Source organism: Neolamprologus brichardi, chromosome 18 (genome assembly GCF_056152115.1).
Source record: "Neolamprologus brichardi isolate AB-2024 chromosome 18, ASM5615211v1, whole genome shotgun sequence".
In the NCBI taxonomy this organism is placed as follows: domain Eukaryota; kingdom Metazoa; phylum Chordata; class Actinopteri; order Cichliformes; family Cichlidae; genus Neolamprologus; species Neolamprologus brichardi.
Genome location: NC_142121.1, coordinates 7,446,194 through 7,473,978, shown reverse-complemented (window position 1 = coordinate 7,473,978; position 27,785 = coordinate 7,446,194). Strand labels below are relative to the sequence as shown.

The 27,785-nt window shown below is 40.1% G+C and overlaps 1 protein-coding gene across 1 annotated transcript; it reads left to right on the top strand.

Annotated features, from left to right (window-relative positions):
- The first annotated feature begins 15,182 nt into the window (after positions 1 to 15,182).
- On the top strand, positions 15,183 to 21,069 carry LOC148097565 (tripartite motif-containing protein 16-like). The gene is made up of 2 exons (XM_087832441.1): positions 15,183 to 16,544; positions 20,959 to 21,069. Exons 1-2 carry the CDS (start codon positions 15,204 to 15,206, stop codon positions 21,067 to 21,069), a joined length of 1,452 nt encoding a protein of 483 aa, XP_087688567.1. The 5' UTR covers positions 15,183 to 15,203.
- Positions 21,070 to 27,785: the final 6,716 nt, after the last annotated feature.

Here is a 27,785-nt window from a genome sequence, read left to right as displayed (position 1 = left end):
AATTAGTTAAACTGCAGGAATGTCTTAAAGACATAAAGACTTGGATGGCCACTAACTTTCTGCTTCTCAACTCAGATAAAACTGAGGTCATTGTACTCGGCGCTGAAAAGCTTAGAAATATGGTATCTAACCAGATTCTTACTCTGGATGGTATTACCTTGGCCTCCAGTAACACTGTGAGGAACCTTGGAGTCATTTTTGACCAAGATATGTCCTTCAACGCACATATTAAACAAATATGTAAGACTGCGTTCTTCCATTTGCGCAACATCTCTAAAATTAGAAATATCCTGTCTCAGAGTGACGCTGAAAAACTAGTTCATGCATTTATTACTTCCAGGCTGGACTACTGCAATTCATTATTATCAGGATGTCCAACTCCCTGAAAAGCCTTCAGTTAATCCAAAATGCTGCAGCAAGAGTACTGACAGGGACTAGAAAGAGAGAGCATATTTCTCCTGTTTTGGCTTCCCTTCATTGGCTTCCTGTTAAATCCAGAATTTAATTCAAAATCCTGCTCCTCACATACAAGGTCTTAAATAATCAGGCCCCATCTTATCTTAATGACCTTGTAGCACCATATCACCCTATTAGAGCACTTCGCTCTCGCTCTGCAGGCCTACTTGTTGTTCCTAGAGTATTTAAAAGTAGAATGGGAGGGAGAGCCTTCAGTTTTCAGGCCCCTCTTCTGTGGAACCAGCTTCCAGTTTGGATTCGGGAGACAGACACTATCTCTACTTTTAAGATTAGGCTTAAAACTTTCCTTTTTGCTAAAGCATATAGTTAGGGCTGGACCAGGTGACCCTGAATCCTCCCTTAGTTATGCTGCAATAGATGTAGGCTGCCGGGGGATTCCCATGATGCATTGAGTTTTTCCTTTCCAGTCACCTTTCTCACTCACTATGTATTAACAGACCTCTCTGCATTGAATCGTATCTGTTATTAATCTCAGTCTCTCTTCCACAGCATGTCTTTTATCCTGTCTTCCTTCTCTCACCCCAACCGGTCGCAGCAGATGGCCGCCCCTCCCTGAGCCTGGTTCTGCCGAAGGTTTCTTCCTGTTAAAAGGGAGTTTTTCCTTCCCACTGTCGCCAAAGTGCTTGCTCATAGGGGGTCATATGATTGCTGGGCTTTTCTCTGTATCTATGAAGCGCCTTGAGGCGACATTTGTTGTGATTTGGCGCTATATAAATAAAATTGAATTGAATTGAATTGAATTGTGGACCAATCCACTGACCCTGTGACTGGTACCAATTGTACCACCTGAACCACAGCTGGGACAAGATTAAAGCTGCTTAATAAAAGAAAACAGCAAGAGCAAAGAGATAAAGAACACTTGGGAAAGTCCGAATAGAGATAACATGTGTTCACTGCTTGAGCCACAATCTACTAGCTAACCTGAGTGAAGGAAAAGATTTGTCACGATTAACCAGCCTCTAAAGTTGGCAGCTCCTTGTAATGAATCATTTGACATTTCCATTTACTGCCAGTCTTTAGTGACTGAAACACTAACATGTGAAATTGGCTGTCAGAATTCACAGTTATGTTCTGCAGCAGATTTTAATCCAACTTTATGCAGCCTGGCGGGTGTTCATCGGCCTTCCTGGTGATTTAATTGGCCAGCACCTTAGCGTGCAAGGTGAATACAGCATGAATCACACAGGCTGCCATAAACAAAGTTACGCCCAAGACACATATTTAAAATTAATATCAGCTGAGGACCTCGGTGCTGCTGCAGACACACCTCCACACCACGTTATACACCTGAACACCACAGGGCTCATCAAACCTGTCACGATGAGCCAGACGACTGAAAATATGTTGTCTTTCTTTCTGGAGTTTAATTTTTACTTAGAGATTGATGTTCTTTAAGTAAGTTTAAAAGTATTTAAGAGATTTTTTTAACAATTCAATTCAGTTTTATTGATATTGCACCAAATCACAACTACAGTTGCCTCAATGCCTTTTCTATTGTAAAGTAAAGAACCTACAATAATACAGAAAACAGAGAAAACCCCAACAATCATATGACCTTTATGAGCAAGTGCTTTGGTGACAGCGCTGCTGGGTTTTAACTGATAATAATACAGTGAGCCTATAAAAAGGTGTCTGTCTCTGTCATTTCCCATAAATGACTCTTTTTATCTTTAATCTCTTTTTTGTGCTACAATCAGAAAGCGGTAAAATATACTTAATAAAGTATAAATAACTTTTTTCATGCAGCTGTACTTAAAGTAAAAAAGAAAAGAACGTGACCCAGTTTGTCACTTTCTCAATAAAACTATCACTGAGTATTAAAAGTTTTGAGGCAGAAGTTGAGGAGACTTTTGCACATCCCCATGCTGCTGCTGTGAACGCTTCATTTTATCAGATGTAGCTTTAACATGACCGTGCCTCTGCAGACAGCTGCAGCTCAACCTCTGCAGGTTTATGGAAAATAAAGGCGTTTACGGCAACAGTCGCTTTAGATCGCGCCTGTCGCATCCAACAAAAAGTTAGCGCCTTTAGCTACAATTAAAGGAAATTTAATCCATCAGCAGGCTTTTGAGAAGCAGCTCAGAGCAGATGAGAAATGTACCGTAGCTGGAGACGACTCAGTGCCTGCTCAGTTTTATGAAAGAAATCTTCAGTCTTTCAGTTCCTGCTGAGGACTCCAGAGGTATAAACATCTGTTTTTTCCTGGAGCTCAAAGAGTTTGTCAGAGTCAGAAGCCACAGACTACAGACGAGCTCTTTTCTCCTCCAGTCCTATCAGCACATCTCCAGTTTAAAGCTTATACATGAAAATGGAAAGTATTTACTTAAATCCACCTGCTCTGTCAAACTCAGTTCATTCAGTAAAAACAAAAACATCAGAATAACTCAAATGATTATGAGATGAATCAGTTAATTTACAGCCAGAAAATTAATCTGCTTCAATTTTAATGACTGAGTTTATTGTTTGAATAGTTTTGAATAGTTTTTCTCTATTTCTGCTTCCTCAAATCTAAATCCTGCAGATTTTCTTTAGTGCTTTGCTTCATTGTGCATGTTGGAGTGTGTACTGCACTGAAGGCTGGATGAAACAGATCAGTTCCTTAGACCAGCCGGTGAAGTGATTAACTGAGAAAATAAAGAGCAGATTAACCAAATAAGACTTTCCTATAAGGCGACATCCTTTTTGACCTGCAGGGGCCTAAAATTATCTGCAAGGTATTTTTTTAGGTTGGCTGGAGGAATTTGTAATTAATTAATTAATATTTGTAATTAATTTCTATTTATGTCAAGCATTTTTTTCTATTAATACAATATAATCACTTCACTTATGTCTTAATTTTTGCAAAAAATCCTTTAAAATGTATTAAATTGTACCTGCACATGTTGTATAGCAATATAATTTTTTCTGATAAAGGCGATGATTATTCCTCATTTATTATATTTAGATCCCTTATAACAAAGGTTTCAAACATAAAACTCGGGGCCAGAATCAGCCTCCAGAAACTGGAAAATGTGAAATGCATAGAATTTTAACATTTATCACTAATAATAATAATAATAATAATTTTAGGTTTTCTTGACATTTTAAAGAATCCCCCTTAGTTGCTATTCATACTACACCAAAGTCATTAGGTGACAGTTAAACAATTAAAGTTCCTGTTTTTTTTCCACTAAATTTGTAATTTATTTCTTTGTCTTTTTTCATAGTGGAGTCATTGAAAAATAGGAGATTATTTTTAAGTTAATGAAAGACAGTCTGGGGAATCAACTAAAAGAACTTTTCTGTAATTTTACACATTAATCGTGCAGCTTCACATGTCCGGCCCACTTATGATCAAAGTTACCTGTAAGTGGCCCACAGTGTAAAATGAGTTTGTCTTATAGATTCTGTGACATGATTAGTAATACTCAGTAACATCCATCAACCTCGGGTTTCACTGGGCAAAAGGCAGCGTTCACCCTGCACAGGGTTAACACACAGTGACAGAATAGAAACAATAGAATAGAAAATATTTGACACAGAGCACTATGGTTACTGGTTTTGTCTCACCTTCCTTGACTGAAAATAGGAGGCCTGGTGCTCTGGCTCTGCAGGGATGACATGAAACATTGAACAGACTGCACCCCGGCAGCTTTGGAAACTCCTGTTTTGGATGGTTTGACACATGAAGAAGAAGCTTCTGCATGCATGGACACTGGAGGCACCAGCCTGAGGTTTGATAACACAAGACCATCATTCTGCCCTAGAAACAGGAAGATAATCTGAAGTTACCTTCAGGTGCTTTTAAGAGACTCTTCAAGTGGAATCTGAAAACTGAACTTTACAGAATACCTTTCAATGAAAAAGGTTAATGTCTGACTGTCATGCTCCTGGGAATTTGACCCAGGTTTTTGAGTTTGTTGGACATTTTATTCATTCTTCAGAATTATGAAATAGTTATGTTCAGGTTTTGAGAGCCTCTGAGTTTTGTTGCTTATGTTTCTAGGTTTTGGTTCTTGTTTCTGTTCATGTTTGTCCCCTTTTCATGTCTAGTCTGTATTTGTCTCATCTTTGTGTTGTCTTTAGTCTCTCCTGTTGTCGTCTCTCTGTCTCTCTATCATCTGTGTTTTGTCCTTTTGTCTCCAGCTCTGTTTATTCCCCAGTATCAAGCTTACATGTCTGAGTCTCAGTTTGAATCACTTGCTGCTTTATTTTGTTCGTTTTTTGTCTCCTATAGCTGAGCCACATTTAGTAATGCCAACATATTAAACGAACAATATTTGTCTCTTATATATGATACATCTATATATACACTGTCAAAGATACTTGTCTTTGAGTGAAGATTTAAGGTGATAGGAAATATAAATAACTGCAACTTGAATCTTTACTGAAGCTCAGTATTTGACACAGAGTTCAAACTCACTGCTGTAATAACTAATAATGATTAATATGATAACTATAATTATGCTGTCCTCGCCCTGAGTCTCTTAGTTTCACCAGCTAGACAGCGAGATAACGATGCTCCAATAATCAGACTTATTTCCTTTTTGCGCTGATTTATTGAAGAATGGCCTCTGACCATTGCCTTCTCTTTGACCATCGTAAAACTGAAAGTACAAAATACTGTATTAGCTAACTAACATTGTAAACTAGCTTGTTACACTCTTACTGCAAGCTAACAAGATAAAACTTTCAAATGTACAAATTATTGAACCATTTTTACACAAAACAAAAGATAATAATTATTTTATCGACACTCATACTTACAGACATATCTTGTCCATGGCAACAACATTTTAAGGTCCGTATAAGCTTAGAACAATAACATTACGGTATCACTTTCCGCCATCTTTTATTTCTTCTTCACGTTCTCATTTTTTCCCTTCCCAAAGTAACCGAACCCATATTACAAAGCAGCCACTAGAGGGAGCTCTAGGGCAGTTTACAACTATAATATCCCATTTAAGTTATAAAAGGCAGAACAATAATATTGGCCATATTATATTTACATTACCAAAGTGAGATGACTTTAGTCTCATGAACAACATTAGCTAATTGTTATTTACTAGCTAATCTTAAATGACTGTTCAGTACAGAAATGAAGCCCAACAATCATGTTTTACAGTCCTGTGGTCTCAGCCTCAGATACTTATTAAATCACACAGAGCTCATGTAGAAACAAATGAACAAAATATGTTCTCCTTCATTTCTGTCAAACAAAGCTGTATGAAACGTTTCCAGCGGTTTGTATCATGGTTGCTAGGCAACCTGGGCAGCGCGACGGAGGCTAGACCGTCACATTTCACAAGCCTACAAGCCTCGCACTTCCGGCCTTAGCGGTCTTTGAGTACGCGGACCTTGAGGTCCGTTAAGGCTGCGTACTTTAAGGCTGCAGACCCTGAATTGGGATACAGCCCTTGTCATGAGCTCACCCTTGCTGTGTGTCTTGTCTGTGTTGTAGTCTAGCTTCCTAGTGAAGTTCTTTGTACTATGGTTGCCTGCAAGTCCAGCAATAAAGCTGCCTTTTAGGTTCACTTCTGCATCTGAGTATCTGCATATTGGGTTTATGCCTCTGTCTGCTGCACAGCACATCATGACCAAGACAGGGTTAAATTATTAACTGTTATTAATCTGTATTTAAGTTCATTTTGTCTGAGGATCTCCTCACCATGAAATAATCATTCGATCAGGAGCTGTGTCTCAGGTCGGACTAGAGGTTTGTTTTGATGCCGTTTTATTACTTACAAGCTAATATCGCCATCTGGTGGTTATACAGTTTATGACAAAAGTTAATGCTTGTCCCCATTTAAAGACTGCTTCCAAAAGAGGACTGAAGAGTCGTTTAGCTTCTAGTTTAATCGGCTTTGCTGTGTAATCTTTGCTGCCAACAGTGTAGTGAAACATTTAAGCTGTACATGAAAGTTAATGGGTAATTATGATGATCTTTACCACAAAGATTTTAAATGAAAGAATAAACAAAGGGCATGAAAACTGATTCTTATGTCTACTGTGTATCTTCAGTGTGAATGTTGAGTTATATTTGAGTGTCTGCATTTAAAGCACATATTAATGTACAGTGTTGGGGAGTAACGGAATAAATGTACCGCCGTTACGTATTTAAAATACAAAATATGAGTAACTGTACTCCGTTACAGTTACCGTTTAAAAAGGTGGTATTTAGAATACAGTTACTTTGTTGAAATAAATGGATTACACGGCAGTACTTCCCTGTTTCATATTGTGGCGGGTCAGGACTGTTTGGGTTTTGTTTGACAGCTACGTTCTGTTGTTCCAGGTGGCAGCGTTACGGTTGCCATGGTTACAGGGTGACGCTCTCTCTCTGCGTGTTTCCTGGGTGAGAGAGCGCCTGTTGTTGTTGTTGTGCTAAGCTAACAGGCAGAATGCTACAGGTATAGCTCTAAAGAATGTAGCATCATGGGCAGTGTAGTCCGTGCTGCAGGGAGAATGGACTGCCATACCCGTTGTGTCTGTGAGCAAGAGGAGGGAGAAAAAGGAAAAGTACGAGTTGTTATCAAGCAAAAACGGGAGCTGGAAGCATGTAAATATAATAATAACCACTGCAGCCAAGAAGAGAGCCTGACGAGCCCAGTTGTAAGTAAGCTATTAAGACTCGACTGTACACCGTGGTCGTGTTTTCCTCCAAAAACAATAAGTTCTGTTGGAGCAGCTTTTCAACGTCTCTCTCTGTCTCTCGCTAGCAAAGTTGACCCAGACAACAAAGTAAAGCTAGTTTTCAGCTACGAGCCGACACAGAACCCACCGTATTAGCCAGAGGTCCCTTTACTACGGTTCGGAGCAGCGGACCTTCAGTAACAGTAATAAATCACAGCAATAGTACATTCATGTAGTTGTAAACAGCATGATAATATATTAAGTAATCCAAAGTATTCAGAATACGTTACTCTCATTGAGTAACGTAACGGAATACGTTACAGAATACATTTTGGGGCATATGCCGTCCTCGCCCTGAGTCTCTTAGTTTCACCAGCTAGACAGCGAGATAACGATGCTTCAATAACCAGACTTATTTCCTTTTTGCGCTGATTTATTGAAGAATGGCCTCTGACCATTGCCTTCTCTTTGACCATCGTAAAACTGAAAGTACAAAATACTGTATTAGCTAACTAACATTGAAAACTAGCTTGTTACACTCTTACAACAAGCTAACAAGATAAAACTTTCAAATGTACAAATTATCGAACCATTTTTACACAAAACAAAAGATAATAATTATTTTATCGACACTCATACTTACAGACATATCTTGTCCAAGGCAACAACATTTTAAGGTCCGTATTAGCTTAGAACAATAACATTACGGTATCACTTTCCGCCATCTTTTTTTCCTTCTTCACCTTCTCATTTTTTCCCTTCCCAAAGTAACCGAACCCATATTACAAAGCGGCCACTAGAGGGAGCTCTAGGGCAGTTTACAACTAGAATATCCAATTTAAGTTATAAAAGGCAGAACACTCCCCGCCTGGTACAATATAATTGTGCCACTACAACAAACTTTTCTAATAAACATTTTGAACAGTTTAGGGATATTTCAAACACTTATTTATCACTTGATAAAAGCAAAACCATATCAGCGATGGGTCTCAAAAACACTTTTTCATTTCCATCCTTCACAGTCTTTACTTCTGCTTTTCGAACCTTATTGTCCTTGCTCTCAAATGTTCTTACAACTTTTCCCATGGACCAGTCATTTCTGTGTGCGAGAGCATCTTTCAATAACACAACATCACCAACTTTTATGTTTGTTTTATCATCAGTCCATTTTCTCCTTTGCTGTAGTGTTGAAAGATATTCACTTTTCCACTGTTTCCAAAAAGAGTCTGCCAAACACTGTACTTGCTTCCATTGCTTTGAGTAGAGGTCTGGCGGTCCAAAGCTTCCTGTTGGTGCAGATAATGCATTGACCTTTTGTGTAAGGAGCATTGCTGGAGTGAGAAGGTTTGGTTTGTCTGGATCTGTTGAGACTGGTACAAGTGGTCTTGCATTCATTATTGCCATTACTTCTGCCATGAATGTACTTAACACTTCATGCGTTAGTTGGACATGTACGGCTTTCAACAGAATACCATCTAGGATGCGCCTTGCTACTCCAATAAGTCTCTCCCACGATCCACCCATGTGTGACGAGTGTGGGGGATTAAACAGCCATGTGCATCCTTTCTCTTGCAGGTATGAGTTTAGTTCTGTGTCCTTGTGATCAATTTGCAACTCATTGCATGCTCCAACAAAATTTGTACCTCTATCAGATCTGAGTATTTGAGCAGGTCCACGGATGCAGAAAAATCTCCTCAGCGCATTGATGAAGCTGGATGTTGACATTGTTTCAATGAGCTCAATGTGCACAGCTCTCGTGGACATGCAGGTGAAAAGCACAGCCCAGCGTTTACTGTCTGCACTCCCTCCTCTGGTGCGACGTGTGGTGACCATCCAGGGTCCAAAGACATCCAGTCCTACACTAGTGAACGGTGGCATTGGTGTCAGCCTGTCCACGGGTAAATCTGCCATTTTTTGGGTCTGAAGTCGTCCTCGAAGCTTTCGACAAAGAACACACTTGTAAATAACAGAAGAGACGAGCCGTTTACTGCCAATAATCCAAAATCCAGCACCTCTGAGCGCTCCGTCTGTTTGGTGACGCCCCTGATGTGCTACCTTCTCATGATAGTATCTAATAAGAAGGATGGCTATATGATGCGCATTTGGGATAATGAGTGGATGTTTCTCATCTTTTGTTAGGTTAGCAGGTGCCAATCGACCTCCTAGTCTGAGGAGCCCATCTTCATCAATAACTGGATTTAATCTTTGAAGACAGCTTTGTTTTGGAAGTGGCTGATTTTCTTTTATGCATCTGTACTCTTCTTTGAACGTTTCACTTTGTACTGTGTGAATTATGAACTTTGCTGCTTTAGACGCTTCATCTGCGGTGTTAGTTTCACTGAAACACTTCCAGCCTTTACCTTCTGTGTTTGTTTTCTTGAATGATGCTGCCACACGCTTTAGTGATGCAATAGTGCGACACAATCTCATCCAATGAGAGAATCTTTCAAAACGGCATGGCTCTAGTTGTGTTACTGAGGCTTTGGTAACAAAACTTGTTATATCAGGTCTGATCTCTGCATCTGTGTCAGGATCGATCAGTGTGAAACTATCACAGTGAGACTTCTCTATGTCGTGTTGTGTCAAAAAGGAAGGACCACTAAACCAGTTTGTAGAAGCCAATGCAGAAACTGCAATCGGTCTAGTGGCTGTGTCTGCTGGATTGTCACTAGTGGCTATGTAAAACCACTGTGCTGGATGTGTAGTCTTTCTGATTCTAATCACTCGGTTAGCCACGTAAGTGTAGAACCTCTTTGTGTTGTTGTGTATGTAACCAAGAACAATTTTACTGTCTGTGAAAAATCTGACAGTGTCTACTTCAATGTCAATCTCATCTCTAATGAGTTCGTACATCTCTACAGCTAACACTGCTGCACATAACTCCAATCTAGGAACAGTGTGGGCGGGTGTTGGGGCTACTTTGGACTTGCCCATGATGAAACCTGTGTGCCACTGACCTTCACCATCAATAGCTCTCAGATATGCCACTGCTCCTATAGCCATGGTGGAGGCATCTGAAAATATGCACAGTTCTTTTTTTCACAGCAATGGCCTGGGAGAACGGGAAGTAGCACCTCGGTACCTGTAGCCGCTCAAGATCCTTCAATGAACTTCTCCATCTGCTCCATTCATCTTCTCTTTCTGCAGGAAGTGATTCATCCCAGTCCTTTTGCTCTGAGGTCAATTCACGGAGAAGAGCTTTTCCCTGCATTGTGATGGGTGACACGAAACCCAGCGGGTCATACAGACTGTTAACAGTGGCTAAGACACCTCTCCTGGTGAACGGCTTTTGTTCAGTGATGACGTGAAAGGTAAAACAGTCCTTCTTAAGATTCCACAGTACCCCCAAGCTCCTTTGCAGGGGTATGTCGTCCAACTCTAAATCCAAGTCTTTTAGATCCTTGGCTCTCTCGGCAGCAGGAAACGCTTCCACTACTTTGTGGTGATTAGAGGCTATTTTATGTAGCCTTAAGTTTGACTGTGCCAGCATCTTTTGAGCGCTTGTGAGTGTCTCAACAGCTTCTTCCACTGTTGCTGTGGATGCGAGACCATCATCAACATAAAAATGTCTCATTACAAACTGCTTTGCATCATGTCCGTGCTCTTCTTCTCCCTCGACTGCAGCACGCCTCATACAATAAATAGCCACAGCTGGGGAAGGGCTATTCCCAAAAACATGAACCCTCATTCTATAGTCACAAATACCTTGGTCGGGATCATTATCTTCATACCAAAGGAATCTCAGATAATCCCTATGATCCTCTCTCACTTCAAAACAATAAAACATTTGTTGCACATCAGCTGAAAATGCTACAGGCTCTTTCCTAAAACGCATAAGGACACCCAGTAGTGTGTTATTTAGGTCGGGTCCACTTAATAAGACTTTGTTAATGGACTGTCCTTCAAATTCTGCACTTGAGTCAAAGACTACTCTCAGCTGATTAGGTTTTTGTGGGTGGTACACACCGAAGGATGGCAAGTACCAGTGTTCTTGGTTTGAGTCCAAAGGTGGAGCGACTTCTGCATGGTCATTGTCCAGCATGTTTTGAATGAATTCAATATATTGTCTTTTCATTTCAGGGTTCCGGTCCAGTGTCTTTCTGAGAGATTGGAGGCGCTTGAATGCTTGCTCTCTGTTACTCGAAGCTCTGGTCTTGGAGAGCGGAATGGCAAAGGCGCCACCCAGCTGTTACATTCATTTTGATACACCTCCTTCTCCATGATGTCAATGAAGTCTTTGTCCTCTACTGACAGTGCTGGTTTGTCATCATCTTTTGTCCTGTCAAAAACAGTTTCTCCCAGTTGATTGGTGTTTGTGTTTCCCCTGTCCTTTTTGGGGTTGTGTGTGGTGTTTAACTGGTCTTTGATTTGAAACGTGTTAGGACATGGGCAGAGGTAAGAAGCACGGCCATTCTGAAGAATATGTGTTTTGAGAACACTCACACTAGGGGGCTTATGCGTCTTCCCCATGCAGGCTTCCCCAACTATAACCCAGCCTAAATCCAAACGCTGCGCATAAGGTGTATTGTGTGGCCCATTGATTCTCTCTCTGACTTTGTGTACCTGTATAATGTCTCTTCCCAAAAGCATCAGAATAGGTACTTGTTCTTCTACAGGAGGTACTTTTTCAGCTATCTTCTGTAAGTGTGGGAACTTCATGGCCACTTGTGGAGAGGGAATCTCTCTCCTGTCGTCTGGAATCATGTCACATTCAATCAGGTTTGGGAGTGGGAGCTTTACTTTACCATCCATTGACTCAATCATGAAGTTTACTGCTGTTCTGCCGACATTATCTGACAGTCCTGAGCATGTTCTGAGCTTGTAAGTCTCTGAGCGTGTCTTAATATTAAAGAGCTCAAAAAACTGAGACTTAGCTAGTGACTTGTTACTTTGCTCATCAAGCACTGCATACATCTTTCTAGCCTGTTCTTTTTCGCCTTCTGGATAGACTAACACAGGACTTATTTTTGAGCATGAATGTGGGCTATCTTCATCACCACAGACTTCTGTGCATTTGGAAACAACTGAGGCATTTGCACTATCCTGTGTCTCCCCGCCATCGTCTTTATCAGCTCCAGAGCTCTCAGCTGGAGCAGGGGGTGGACCTGGATGTAGCACTGCTAAATGCCTGTCGCTACCACAGTCCATGCATTTTATTTGAGCCCTGCAGTCCCTTGCTAGATGTTGAGTAGAGCCACAGCATTTAAAACAGATTCTGTTCTCTTTTAAAAATGACTTGCGCTCATCTATGGGCTTTGCTCTAAAACTCTTGCACCTTTTAAGAGGGTGAGGCTTCTTATGTATTGGGCATACCTTGTCAGGGCTTTCTATAGGCTTGCTGTAACTATTTTGAGGTGAACTAGTGTCTGTAGGAATGTCTGTTTTGTGTACACTAATCACTTGCCTGTTACTGCCTCTGAAGCTTTTCTCCTTCTTGAAGCTTGTGTCGGCAGGAGGTGTGATGACAAAGCTTGGGTCGTTTCTTATTTTGGCTTGTTGTCTTACAAACTTTGAAAAGACACTGAAAGGGGGGAAAACAACTTTATGTTCTTCTTTGTACTTTGCTCCTGTTGCAATCCATTTTTCCTGCAGTCCATATGGTAACTTTTCCACAATGGGGTTGACTCCGCGAGCTGTGTCCAAATATGAGAGGCCTGGTAGGTATCCTCCATCTTTTGCACATTCTATTTCCTGCAGAACATCACCCAGCTCTCTTAACTTTGTGTTGTCTCTGTTGTTTAGTTTGGGAAACTGTTCAATCTTTTTTAACAGTGCATTTTCTACCACTTCTGGAGATCCATAACATTCCTCGAGTCTTTGCCACACAAGGTTGAGAGCTGCAGCTGGATTAAAGACATGGACTGATCGAATTCTTTTGGCCTGGTGACCAGACTCAACTCCAAGCCATTTGACCATTAAATCTAGCTCCTCTTGAGCTGTAACATGCAAGTCTTTAATAGCACTTTGAAATGACGCCTTCCACGCCCAGTAGTTTTCTGGGTGGTCATCAAACTGCAAAAGTCCAGTACTTAACATTTCCCTCCGTGTCAGGTACCTTGTAATATCCTGGACACCCTGTGTCTCTGTTGATGTTCGAAGAGTGTTGTATGGATAAGGTTTGGGGGAATCCAGTCTCTCTCTCTGTTGTGTTTGGAGTTCCACTTTAACATTAGCCTTTTGAGCACTGTGTGAGCCGTCATTGTCTATATCTGCATTCATAGCCATTTCGCATTGTTCACGTGCAGCTTTGTGACAGGCAAGTGGATCTACTTTTAATTTGAAACCTTCAAGGCAAATATCTGAGTGTTTTTGTACATACTCTGCTGTGCGTTGTTTTGGACTGGCGGGTGGTCCCACCAATGGATAGCGCAGTTCACTTTTTGAGAGTCCCTCCTCTTCTTCTTCATAAACTGCAACCTCTGCTTCTGCAACTGCAACAGCCTTTTGACAACTCAAAACATGCAAATTAGCCTCAAGTTCAGTTTTTTGTTTCATTATAGCTGCTTCTCTTTCTGAATACGCCAGCTGTGCACGTGCAGCCTCTGCTTTTGCTCGTGCTTTAAGTGCTGCAGAACTTGTGGATGAACGCTTGGATGTACGCGAGCGTCTAGACTCCCCTTGTGTGTCTGCGTTGCTTGCATTATCCTTGTTCTCCATATTCTCTGCGTTGTGCACTTGTTCTGTTTCTCTTTGGTCTGCTGTTTCTTCCTCTTCTGGAAGATCCAGTTGATATTGCTTTCCTGACCGTAGACTCATAACTGATGTGCTGAAAATAGCTCCTCGTGGTTGTGCCCGCTGCGCTAATGTCTTTTTACTATGTCGTCCTCGCCCTGAGTCTCTTAGTTTCACCAGCTAGACAGCGAGATAACGATGCTTCAATAACCAGACTTATTTCCTTTTTGCGCTGATTTATTGAAGAATGGCCTCTGACCATTGCCTTCTCTTTGACCATCGTAAAACTGAAAGTACAAAATACTGTATTAGCTAACTAACATTGAAAACTAGCTTGTTACACTCTTACAACAAGCTAACAAGATAAAACTTTCAAATGTACAAATTATCGAACCATTTTTACACAAAACAAAAGATAATAATTATTTTATCGACACTCATACTTACAGACATATCTTGTCCAAGGCAACAACATTTTAAGGTCCGTATTAGCTTAGAACAATAACCTTACGGTATCACTTTCCGCCATCTTTTTTTCCTTCTTCACCTTCTCATTTTTTTCCTTCCCAAAGTAACCGAACCCATATTACAAAGCGGCCACTAGAGGGAGCTCTAGGGCAGTTTACAACTAGAATATCCAATTTAAGTTATAAAAGGCAGAACAGGGCATGTATTCTGTATTCTGTAATGGAATACATTTTAAAAGTAACCTTCCCAACACTGTTAATGTATTGTTTCAAAATCCATGGTGGTACACAGGAAAAATTACTAAAGAATGAAGAATTAGAACGCTATCTGTATTTGTCTTTTAAATAGTTTTACATATATTTTACTATTTAAAAAAATAATCAAGAAATCAAGCTTGCTGCCTGTCTTGTACAGTAATTTCATTTGAACATAGGTTTGATTTAGTGGAGTCAGTTGTTCCCATGCATCATTCTGTAAGTGTGAGAATGAACTAAGATTAGAAAATGTCAAAATATAAAGTGTGATTTATTTTTATTCATCACAGCATCCTAAACTTTGCTGAACTTTTTGAAATATAAAATGAACTCGCTGAGTGTTGACTGTCATAACTCAAGAAAAGTTAAACTGGGCTGACCCAGTTGAAACTAATTTGAACAGTTTAAACCAGTTAAACCAGTTTACCTGGGTCAGACTTGTTACTGCATGCTGTAACCAAACATACCACACCCTGCATCATGTGATTGGCTCTTGGTCGCTGTGTAAAAACATTTCTTTAGTGCCTCCCTTCACAGATGTGTCTGTATCAGGATGGGTCTAAACAACATGGTGTAAATGCAGTTGCTGGTGAGCCTCATTTCCTGTAGGAGGTGAAAAAGAGCAGAGATCTGTTTCCCTTCAGAGCACAGAGGTTGTTTCTGTTCAGAGGAAGTGAAACTGTCTGACAGTCACTGAGAGACGGTGAAACGGCACAGCACATGAATCAAGTGGATCAAACAAAAATCTGCTGTTCAGTCTGTTTGGATCTACTGAAGGATCCGGTGACTATTCCCTGTGGACACAGCTACTGCATGAACTGTATTAAAAGCTTCTGGGATGAAGAGGAAAAGAAGAAAATCTACAGCTGCCCTCAGTGCAGACAGACTTTCACAGCGAGGCCTGTCCTGGTGAAAAACACCATGTTAGCAGATTTAGTGGAGGAGCTGAAGAAGACTGGACTCAAAGCTGCTCCTGCTGATCACTGCTATGCTGGACCTGAAGATGTGGCCTGTGATGTCTGCACTGGGAGAAAAATGAAAGCCTTCAAGTCCTGTTTAGTCTGTCTGGCATCTTACTGTGAGAAACACCTTCAGACTCATTATGATTCACCTACATTCAAGAAACACAAGCTGGTGGAGCCCTCCAAGAAGCTCCAGGAGAAGATCTGCTCTCGTCATGATGAGGTGATGAAGATGTTCTGCCGTACTGATCAGCAGAGTATCTGTTATCTCTGCTCTGTGGATGAACATAAAGGCCACGACACAGTCTCAGCTGCAGCAGAAAGGACTGAGAGGCAGAGAGAGCTGGAGGTGAGTCGACAAATCATCCAGCAGAGAATCCAGGACAGAGAGAAAGATGTGAAGCTGCTTCAACAGGAGGTGGAGGCCATCAATCAGTCTGCTGATCAAACAGTGGAGCACAGTGAGAAGATCTTCACTGAGCTGATCCATCTCATCCAGAAAAGAAGCTCTGATGTGAAGCAGCAGATCAGATCCCAGCAGGAAACTGAAGTGAGTCGAGTCAAAGAGCTTCAGGAGAAGCTGGAGCAGGAGATCACTGAGCTGAAGAGGAAAGATGCTGAGCTGAAGCAGCTCTCACACACAGAGGATCACATCCAGTTTCTACACAACTACCCCTCACTGTCAGCACTCAGTGAGTCTACAGACTCATCCAGCATCAATATCCGTCCTCTGAGCTACTTTGAGGATGTGACAGCAGCTGTGTCAGAGGTCAGAGATAAACTACAGGACATTCTGAGAGAGGAATGGACAAACATCTCACTGACAGTCACTGAAGTGGATGTTTCACTGTCAGATCCACCAGAGCCAAAGACCAGAGCTGGATTCTTAAAATATTCATGTGAAATCACAGTGGATCCAAACACAGCAAACAAACAGCTGTTATTATCAGAGGGGAACAGAAAAGTAACATATGTGAATCAACAACAGTCTTATTCTGAACATCCAGACAGATTCACTAACAGGTTGCAGATCCTGAGTAGAGAGAGTCTGACTGGACGTTGTTACTGGGAGGTGGAGTGGAGAGGGGAAGGAGTTCGTGTAGCAGTCGCATACAAGAATATCAGCAGAGCAGGGAGTGAATGTGTATTTGGATTTAATGACAAATCTTGGGCATTAATTTGTAACAACAACAGTTATACATTTTGGTACAACAACATCCAAACTCCTGTCTCAGGTCCTCGTTCCTCCAGAGTAGGAGTGTACCTGGATCACAGAGCAGGTATTTTGTCCTTCTACAGCGTCTCTGAAACCATGACTCTCCTCCACAGAGTCCAGACCACATTCACTCAGCCGCTCTATGCTGGACTGAGTGTTTACTATAAATATGGAGCCACAGCTGAGTTGATTAAAGTGAAATAGACTGAAGTCTTTCATATTGTGGGTTTAAATCTGTATTTTAGTTTCATTTTATTTTCTCTCCATCATTTCTGCACAGAGATCAGCTGTCAGTCAAACATTATGGGTGGTACCTCCACATCTTCTAGTTGTTCTCTTGATGTTTCTGAGTTTTTAAAGGAGATTTTTCCTGTGACTGTTTATGGAGGCTATCACTGCTCATCATCATTTTGATTTACTAAAATATTTCTCCACATGAAAATGTAAACTTCTCTATCCTCTAAATGTTTCTGGAATATTTGTATTGAACAATGTCGACATTTCTCTTTATGAGTATGGCAGACCATGTGTGTGTGTTTGTGTTTGTTTTTGTCAAAATCATCAAACAAATGAGGAAAAACGGTGATTTTAATGAATGAATTCATATATTGTGTTGATGTTTTATTGTGTGAATAAACTGGAAGGTTTGACTATAAATCAAACTTTGAACAAAGTCTTTTCTTCTGTCTTCATTCCAGGATCTCACTCAAATCTGATGCAGAAAATATGAAACTAATCTGAGAGAATAACTGAAGCAGTTTTCCTCCTGAAGCATCACAAAGTTCAGAGTTCATGTTTAGAGCAGAAGATTCAGCAGTCGCTCTGTGACCTTTCAACTTTCTTCACTAAAACAGCTTCATTACAGAGAAACAAGTCACATTTTCTTCATGTTCTTAAGTCCTTTCAGATGTTTTTAATGGTCCTTGAATGCAGCATCAGTGTCGCAGGTTTAAAAGGTCACTTTCTGTTGTGTTCAAAGATTTCCTTCAGATATGGTCTTTAATCAGTAAAGCCAGTGATACAGCAGTGTCATTAGCTGTGTTATTGGCACCAGGCTGTGTTTATGTATGTATTTAATTCTGTCTGAGGATGTCTTCAGCATGAAATGATCATTTGCTCAGCTGCTGTGTCTCATCTCTTATCAGACATTGGTTGGAACAGAGTTTTGTTGCTGACCATCTGACAAGAGGGTGAAGAAAAGCTTCAGGCTTCATTTGGACACTACGTTGGACAGAAGTCTCCACAAAAATGACTCAGAAACACAAATATTATTAATGAAAGTCCAAATGTCAAAAAGGGGTCATACATGATCCTGAGAAATGTCCTTGAACATTTGAACATGAGTCAGAGGGTTGTCAGGTTTCTACACTGCATCGTGGCATCAAGCCTGAGATGTCTGTGTAAACAAGTATGGAGGACACAAATGCACAGACGCAGTCGAGCTGTTTACTGCTGATGAGGAAGGAAAATAGTCTGTTGGATATTAAAGCAGCATTTATTAGAGTAAGAACAGATACTTGTGTCCTTCATTTGATCCCCGTCAATTTACAGAAGACTTAAGGACCCTTTGACTTCTAACATACAGCTGCATGTTTACAATTTTATTATTGATTGATTACTAGCAAAGCGAGACTTTACTGATTAAAGACATATAATCAGACATATTACTGTTACTTTCTGAAAAAGACTCACATAAAGCAGATTTATCACAAGCAAACATCAAGACACATCCTTCATGGCTTAAAGTTGCAGTGGGACTCTTTCGCCATCTGGTGGTTGTAACAGTTATGACAACTGTTCCTGCATATATGTCCCTCCTCAGTGTGAAGAAGACTGGACTCCAAGCTGCTCCTGCTGATCACTGCGTGTTCCTCCTGTGTCTAAAATCTATTTCCATTATGAATCAGGAAACTGTTTGCACCAATCATAAAGGCAATAAAATACGTCACACACTAAGAAATAACAAAAAGGAATTGTGGATTTCAAGGAGATTTTTCCCTCGTTTTTTGAAATCATAAGAATACAAACTAATGCAAGACTGTCATGTTTTCATAAGTTTGTAGAGACACTGTTCTGTTGTATTCTAGGACATCAGTCACTTTTTAAATGCATGCTACTCCTCCTCATCATCATCATCATCATCATCAGCACCCATGACCTCCTTTTAGTCTTTGTTTTGTTATTTTTCAGAGTTCAGGAGACGTTCTTATGGGATTTCCACAGTGTACAAGTACTGTTTAGACCCTTTACCTAAAAGAAAAGAGTAAAGTACAAAGTAGATTTACTCACTGCAGGAAAATAATGCCTCAATCTGATATATTGTCTTATATGACAAACTGAAAGTGATGCATCAAAGTGTAAGCAGCATTTTCCTGTTACAGCTGGTCTAGATGGAACTGATCTGATCTCCTTTATGTACAGGTAGATATCCAGTGGGTTTGCTAAGGGTCACAGATGAGGGGCTGTGTGAGATGTTTAATGGGAAAGGAAATAAAACCATTGTTCCAGACCTGCAGCTAAGATACTCGAGTATACTCAAATATGAGTATTACTTCCATACTTTCCTCCACTGCTGATGACCTTGTTACCTGCTGCTCCCTGTTAATGATCAGCCTCAGTTCTGATAGTAAACTGTTGGCTCTCTGGGGGAAGAAAGAAGTTTGTATTTGTTTAAGATACAATGAAATCATATTGTAACATATTGGAAGATGACATGGAGCTGAAAAAATACTACAGGTATAAATGGAAACTACAGTTTATTTCTGTTATTTCCTGTGATAGTGTTTGTACACTCGCTCATGATAACTGTTCATTCAGCTGCTGTTTTTGTCTGCTGGACATCTTTAGCTTTCAGTAAGGATGCATTCATAGATCAGCACATCTTTTTGAATCACATTTCTTATGAGACTCAGAGTTTACATTTTGGAAATGTGCTGAGACCTGGGGTAGAAAGAGACTGAAGCCAGCTTCAACCTCGGCAGTTTTGTGAGTGTCTGAAGCAGAAAGATAAGAACTGTGTGGCCAACTCATCACACACATAATCCTGAATCAGAAAAACAGCATCAAGTGTTGTAATTGTTAAACACAGAAGTGTGATTTATATGTGGTTTTACTGATGGTTAACACAGTCGCACAAACACCTGAAACTGATCAAAATATAAAACAACATATTAAACATAAATATGTCCCAGTTACCAGAACTTATATGTGGTTTCACTGAGGTTTAATTATGCTCAGTTTATCAATACTCACTCATACAAAAGTTTGTTATGTTTTATTGATTGTTTGGCTTTAGGTTTTCCAGTTTTCCAGCTGCTGCTGTTTAATGTTTGCCTGGGAAAAGAAATTTCAGTTAGTGTGGGAAGTTTGGTTAAGCTGGTGGAAAACAATACTGTTACACTGACCTTTTGGATAAGATTGTCTTACCTGTGGTTTCTCTGATGTGCACGACAAAACAGTCTCCAGGCAGCTTGAGGCCCATTTAAAGGTTCCTGGTGGTACCAAGTGATTGAAGAGAGGATTGAAAAGCCATATTAGTTTATTGTAGATTGTAGTCAGTTGGCCAAGCTTGTAATGAAAAACGGTTCATTACTCGAAGCTTTCATCACAGTCCTCTTTGGTGACATCTGGTGGACAAATATATGAAGAGCAGCTTGAGTCTGCAGCTTATAATGAACTGCTTCATTATGATTGCCCACTCTGCAGAGCTGACAGCTTGTGTTTGATTTCATGTGACAGTTCTGTGTGATATCGGGCTGATATGTTGCTTTGAACGTGAATTTTTGGGGGGTGAAAAAATGATGTTATCATCAATCAATCATGTGGTCAGAAGAATCTGTGCTTACCTTGCAGGAATGTTTTAAATTTACAGATTGGGAAGTTTTTATTCAGTCTTGATGCTTTGGTGGATGTTAGCTCATATGCAGTTTTTTGTAAAGACATGATTATACCCCTTAAGCGTGCTAAAGTGTACCCTAACAATAAGCCATGGGTCACCAAATGCATCAAATCCTGTTTAAGGAAAAAGAGACAGGCTTTTAAAGAGGGGGCTGTTACTGACTTTCAGGCAGTCACCAAAGACTTGAAAATCGAGCTCTTGAAAGCAGAACAGATCTACAAAAACCTTCTTGAAAGCAAATTTGCTGCAAAACATTTTGGGTCTGCCTGGACTTGTATGAAAACCATATCAGGGTTTCAAAATCCCCAGAGCAGCAGTCAGATCATTGTAGACGGTTTTAAGTTAGACAGAGATTTGAATATGCTTTATGCTCGTTTTAGTTCTTCTGAACTGAAACAGAAACTGAAAGATACTCAACACTTCATCACTGAACTCAGCGATGTCCAAAAGGCCTTTCATACAGTTAATGTGAACAAGAGCCAGGGCCCTGATAACATTAGTGCCGCCTAATTCAATCTTGTGCTAAAGAGCTCAGTCCTAAATTTCAGGTTATTTTTAATAAATCCTTTCAAATACAAAATGTGCCCTCGCTTTGGAAGGAAGCTGTCGTCGTTCATGTCCCTAAATCTAGTCGTCCAAACGTCCTGAATGACTTCAGGCCTGTTGCCTCACCTGAGTTGTCATGAAAGTCTTTGAAAAAATCATCAGAAATGTGATTATGGAAGAGATTGAATATCAGCTGGATCCAATGCAATTTGCGTCCAGGCCCAACAGAGGAGTGCAGGACGCGCTTTTGACTCGACTAAATCTGATTCTTAAACATGTAGAGAGTAAAGGGACTTTTGCAAGACTTCTTTTCATTGATTTTTCTTCTGCTTTTAATACAATACAGCCCCATATTTTAATGAAAAGACTTTTAGAAGAGTTTGAAATCAGGAAAAACCTGGTTTGCTGGATTTTAGATCTTTTAACTGACAGGTGACAAAGAGTGAGAATAAATGGGGTTCTGTCTGACCCAGTGTTCTCCTCCACAGCTTCTCCTCCAGGGTGTCTCTTATCGCCCTTATTATTCATTCTCTTTACAAACATGTGTCAGAGCAGATATGAAAACAGGGCCATCATTAAATTTACAGATGACTTTGTTATTGTCAGCTTACTGAAAGAGGGTGAAACTCACCACGGTCCAATCATTGATGACTTTGTTCAGTGGTGGGAGGAGTCTTATCTCCAATTGAACATATCTAAAACAAAAGATATGGTTATTGATTTTAGGAAACAACAAAATGGGCACAGAGTCACTTTAATTAAAGGTCAGAAAATAGAGCAAGTGCAATCATATAAATATCTTGGGACCATAATCAATGAAAAACTGAACTTTTATTGCAAATCGGTCTGTAAAAAGGGTCACCAGTGCCTTTACTGCCTCAGGAAACTTGCTCATTTCCACATTGAGCGAAAGATTTTAACTTTGTTTTATTGTTCTTTTATTGAGTCTGTTTTATCTTTTTGTTTGGTGGCATGGTTCAGTCAGTCCTCTGTCACAGAGACAAATTCACTGAATTAGTGAGTGAGATGGTCCAGTCGTCTGATAGATGAGTCACAGGCCTGTTTAGACTCCCTGTACTCTAAACAGGTACCACAGATGGCTTAATCAATCCTTAAAAATGGTTCCCATCCTCTACGGGGTGGATTTAGCTTCTTTCTTCAGGACGGAGGTTTCTAGTTCCAAGATGCAGGACAAAGCATTATAAAAACAGCTTTGTCCCTGCTGCTGTCACTGAACTCAATAAGAATGGTTTTTGATTTGATTCATTTTGTTTAATTACTAAATATGTGTTTTGTCAGGTTTCATTAGGTGTGTGTGTTTGTGAAGGGAGGCCAAATGCTATCATTGTTCTGTAAAGCAAATTTACCTGTGGGTATAAATAAAGTAACCTTAACTTAAAGCTTATAGGAGGTTGTGAGGTCACTGCCTCCACCTGATTATGTAATTAACCAGCAGACAGGTACGTTTATATATAATATACTATAAGTTATATCATTATAATTATGTGTACATCATATTTCTTATGCACATTTTAGACCTGGGAGCAGAAATGCTGATGAACAGGTTTTTATTCAGGAACAGGCAGAGCGTCCTCTCTTCCTGGCTCCATGTCTATAATTATGTCACACACTGATTCGCTCACAAAATCACCAAAACACAGCACAAATCCCACCAATGATTCAATTCCTTATAAATCATTGAATCAGGTACTGAAGCAGTGACGTGCTGAATGAAGCTTCAGACGTCATTGATCACGTGACTCTGTTCAGACAAACCAAACCTCAGCAGCGTTTCTGAAGCAGTGTGTTGAGTTTTTTGACTCATGTGCCGGAGCTTCAGCTTCAAACGGGCCGTCACCATCAGAGTTGCTGGAACCATGTCCCACTACTGGGCTGGACTGGGACACAAAAAAAATCTGCATTTTTGGTCCAAGCACCCCAACCCCACATTATATTTACACATATATATGAATAACATAATTTCATGTGCTGTTGTCACAACACATGACTATGTGAAGCCAGAAGGCCAGTGAACAAAATAAGTCCACACAAGGCTTTTCTTGATTTTACTGAAGATCTTTTTAAAACTTTTCTTGCTTTGGTTTTTGTCTTGTAAGTGAAATTTATGAAAATAAAAAATAAATTAATAGCTAATACACACATCTTAATGCCAGACTTAATGATTAGCCTAGCTTAAACACATGCACACTACATTACATGGACTAAAATGTTGTGCCAAACACACATCCAAGTTCTTTCTGAACGCATTAATAGTCACAAAGATGAAAGTCTCCTAAGGCACAAGCGTGTAGGGTACATTTAGCATGTACATGAGTTGTTGTCTGCGTTATTTCTGCTTGTTCACAACATTACTGGTGAAGATCCTGCAAAGATAGATTCAGAATTCCAGGCGTGGTGTGTGTGCGGGGCGGGGTGCAAGTTTAGACTTCCCCATTACAAACCCAGTATGGGATTGTTCTTCACTATCAACTGTATGCAGATAAGCAGCGGGGGGCCCATGACACGTTGGGATAAGTGAGCATCAATATTGTCTCCTTTAATGCCCGAGGATTATCTGTTGGGCACAGTGAATTTGACCAATCACGCTGTTTAACTGTTGATAAACGTTTGACCTCCTGTGGTATATTGTGTGTTCAATAAACTTTTTTACCTAAGCAAGATCTGGAAGAACTGAACTGTTTGCACAACGACTTTCATGGAGTTGGTGAATCCACCACTAATCTGAGCTCTAGGGTGGTTTGTGGGATAATTTCTGGTGGTGTCACTATACTCTGGCACAAGAAGTATGATCAGCTGGTTAATGTTGTCAGACTGAATGTTGATTGGGCTATAGGAGTTGTTTTATGCTTTGTTATTTTTTTGGATTTTTAATGTTGGTTAATAAACACATGGTTGGTCTGCACCTCATCTCTGCCTCAATCCTCCTGTTTGAACCCAGCTGCTACAGGGCATCCTAACATGAAGCAACACACTGGAGCCACTAATCTCAGAGAGTGTCTGACTTACAAAATGTAAGATTTAATAAAAGAAGCTGCACAAAATAAATAAAAATGAATAAATAGTAATTAACAAACACAGTTATAAAGTCAAAGAAAGTATTTCTCTGTATTTGAATTGGAAACAATTAATGTTCATGTGAAAAGAAGAAGACAAATCTAACTGAAGTAGACTTACAGAAACTGGATGAAGTGAATTATATCCATATAGAATAGAATAGAATTCAACTTTATTGTCATTGCACATGCACAGGTACAGGGCAACGAAATGCAGTTTGCATCCATCCAGAAGTGCTTTAGCCGTGATATAGATATATTACAATATATATTAGCAATAATATAGATATGTAAGTATATTACAGAGATGGGTCTATTATGGTATGTTATAATGTACACGGTATGAAGTATGTTATGAATATTCTATAACTATAAGTATGTACAGGCTATGAACAGGATATAAATATGAAATAAAAAACTATACAGAAATCTGAGATATACAGTTATACAGAAATGTGAACTATGTAAGTTATAAACAGTTGTAGGATTAAAAATTATCGTATGTACAGAATGATTATTTACACAGAACAGTTAAGATCAGTGAGATATGTGGATAATTTCTACAGAGGCTATAAAGTGCTAGTGGTTGTGAGTGGTGGTTCAGTCCATGTTATTATTGTGTGTTTGAGGGTACAGTTGTCCATTGTGTGTGTAGGTGGTTGTGGGTGTGTGTATGTTCAGTCCATTGACTGTAGAAAACATGGACGACGCGACCCCGCCTCCTACCATTGTGTAAGGACAAGAAAGACATTGTGGACAAAACAGGACACCCCCCATAATCTTTAGTTACAATATTATAGTTGGTTAGATGGTCTGATTGTTCAAATATGTATTTTCTTTGATTGTGGTAAAATAAGGTGTGCCCCAGTCTCCAAAAATGACATAGTGCAGGAAGGGTAGTTATTCCTCCGTTACACCACAAGAGGGAGTATCCCCTAAAATGAGCAGCTCTAGCGGGAGTAAATAAGCCCAGCCACTACCCATAAGGCAGTGCGCCTATAAGAGTTGTGTGAGACTGCAAAAGTGTGTAACGTTGTGCTATGTTAATGTATATATTTGCAGGTAAGCAGATACAAGATGGTAAATAACTTAAAATGTATCTACAGATGAGTACACGGGGTTGCAGAGAATGTGGGAAAGTTGGCCGTTAATCCCCACTATATGTCATTAGTATATAAGTTATTGGTAGCCATGTGAATTAGCCGTGACGCTAACGATTAGCAGCTCGATCTAATTCATTAGCTTGTGTGGAACCCTCGTGGCGCTTTTGTGGATTTATACCTGTACCGGGCTGTAATCACAGCAGATATAGACTGGTGGATCACACTATCTTTTGTTTATGTTTATTTCATTGTTGCACTGTGAGAAATATTAGTGATTTGAGTTTAAAGACTAACCATAAGGCAGTGCGCCTATAAGAGTTGTGTGAGACTGCAAAAGTGTGTAACGTTGTGCTATGTTAATGTATATATTTGCAGATGCAGTAAAGGCGAACTCACAAAGCCACACTGGTTTCAATTCATTTTAATCCAAGTGTGCAACAATTGTGCAAAAATGAAGCCAAAATACCCCGCTTGTGGAGGTTGCCATCTTGCAAATTTGGAGCCAGAGTCTGCGCAGGAGTGACTTGAGGTGGAGCGACTGTGTAACGCTCCGGCCCACACACCCACTGGACTTGACCGCAAACACGCCGCCCTACACTTTTTACGTAGCCCGGCTGCTCGAGTTTGTTTGCTGGTTTACCGCGACTGACGACTCGTTTAATTAAGGTAAATACAACCATGTCACTGTTATAAAAAAGACACACAGCTCATCATCTTATACTTCTAAAACATCTAAAATCACTCTGTTGTTAATTCGTTAGTTAGATTAGCCCAGGGGTGTCGGACTCCAGGCCTCGAGGGCCGGTGTCCTGCAGGTTTTAGATCTCACCCTGGGTCAACACACCTGAATCAAATGATTACTTCATTACCAGGCCTCTGGAGAACTTCAAGACATGTTGAGGAGGTCATTTAGCCTTTAAATCAGCTGTGTTGGATCAAGGACACATCTAAAACCTGCAGGACACCGGCCCTCGAGGCCTGGAGTCCGACACCTGTGGATTAGCCGCTAGCATACGCACTGTGTTGGAGGCTTGTTGCTAGCTAGTTAGCGATGCTACACACCTGCTACTCTTAATAGTCTTCAACACTTATGTTTTTTTATGTATTTTTAGACAGCGATGAGATCAGCTGCACACTCCACGGAGGCCCAGAGTTACTGTTAATATCAAAAATATAATGCTGTCCTTTGAGATTTTAACATAAGACTGTGAGTGTAATGGATCTAAAACTGTTTAAATCTCTACAGCCTGGTAACATGGAGACTTTAAATACATCAGCAGAACGTTTCAGTAGTGTAGTCTAATTTGTTCTTTTCATTTAATAATAGAGTCCATATTATATCAACAGCTACATTCACCCTGGAGAGAAACTAGTGAGGGAGACCATCAGGACCAAGCTGGGTTTCCTGGGTCCAGAGGTTTGGAGAAACTTCTTCCCTTTCTTTCATCACAGCTGTCCTGTGCCAGAAGTTCTGTTGACCCGCTGTAAGAGGCATCATTTAAGAAACACCAGGAAGACTGAAGCTCATCGCATTGATCAAGCAGGACTCATGATCTTCACCAGCAGCTCCCTCACAGGGAAATCTTCAGCACTCCTCCCCAGGAGATGGATAAACCCAGCATTTCATCAACACTGTGATGAGACCTTTGGTTTGTGTAATGTTATAAATACTCAGATACTCCCCAGAGGCTCCAGACTTTTACATAAAGATATTATATTCAGTCCTGTAGAAAGTTATATATTTAAAAATGTGATCCTCTCTGGTTACTCTGGTATGAATAACTCTGAATCACTTTATGGTAAATAACACACTGTGTGTAAAAAAATAAAAAATAAAAAAAAACAAAAAAAAAAAAAACTGAAAAAATTCCAGATGACAAGTTTGTAGTTCAACATACAAGTGACGACCTTTGACCTTCATCAGGTTTTATTTAATTATGTTAGAGAAAATCTCATATGCTCTTCATGCAGCTGAGTACATCAAGTGTTTAAAACGGAAGCTGTGCAGGTCTGAGATCAGCAGCTCTCTGAAACACCAAACTGAGGTCCTGTTAATGCTGATATATAGTGACACAGTTACATGAGTGATTAATCCTTTTGTTTTTTTGTCTTTAACTTTATCAATAAAACAGCTGCAGCTTTCACTACAGCACGTGTGGTACTTTAACCTTTGTACTGTTTTCATCAGTTCATTTTGCAGTTAACATGTGAACATGTTGGATGATCTGTCTGCTGTCACTGGGTGGTGCTGAGGTCTGAATCTGAGGGCAGCTCCTGTAATCACAAAGACAACAGAACCATCAAACTCAGATATAAATTTTATCCCTCAAAATTGAAATAAAGCTGATTCTTCTGTCCTCACACACTCAGGATCTGAAGTTCTTCTCTTACATTTTTTTCAGTATTACAGTACACTACAGTACTTTAATCCATAGTTCCTGATTAATGAGGAGTTACTGAAGTATAAGCTTTTAAAAAAATTGCTACTGTCTTTACAGATGTG

Excerpts from the sequence above, each read along its gene's own strand:
- LOC148097565 (XM_087832441.1), top strand. The coding sequence starts at position 15,204 with ATGAATCAAGTGGATCAAACAAAAATCTGCTGTTCAGTCTGTTTGGAT. Across the intron at positions 16,545-20,958 it reads GGAGAGGGGAAGGAGTTCGT|AAACTGAAAGATACTCAACA; the intron begins GTAGCAGTCGCA and ends GAACTGAAACAG.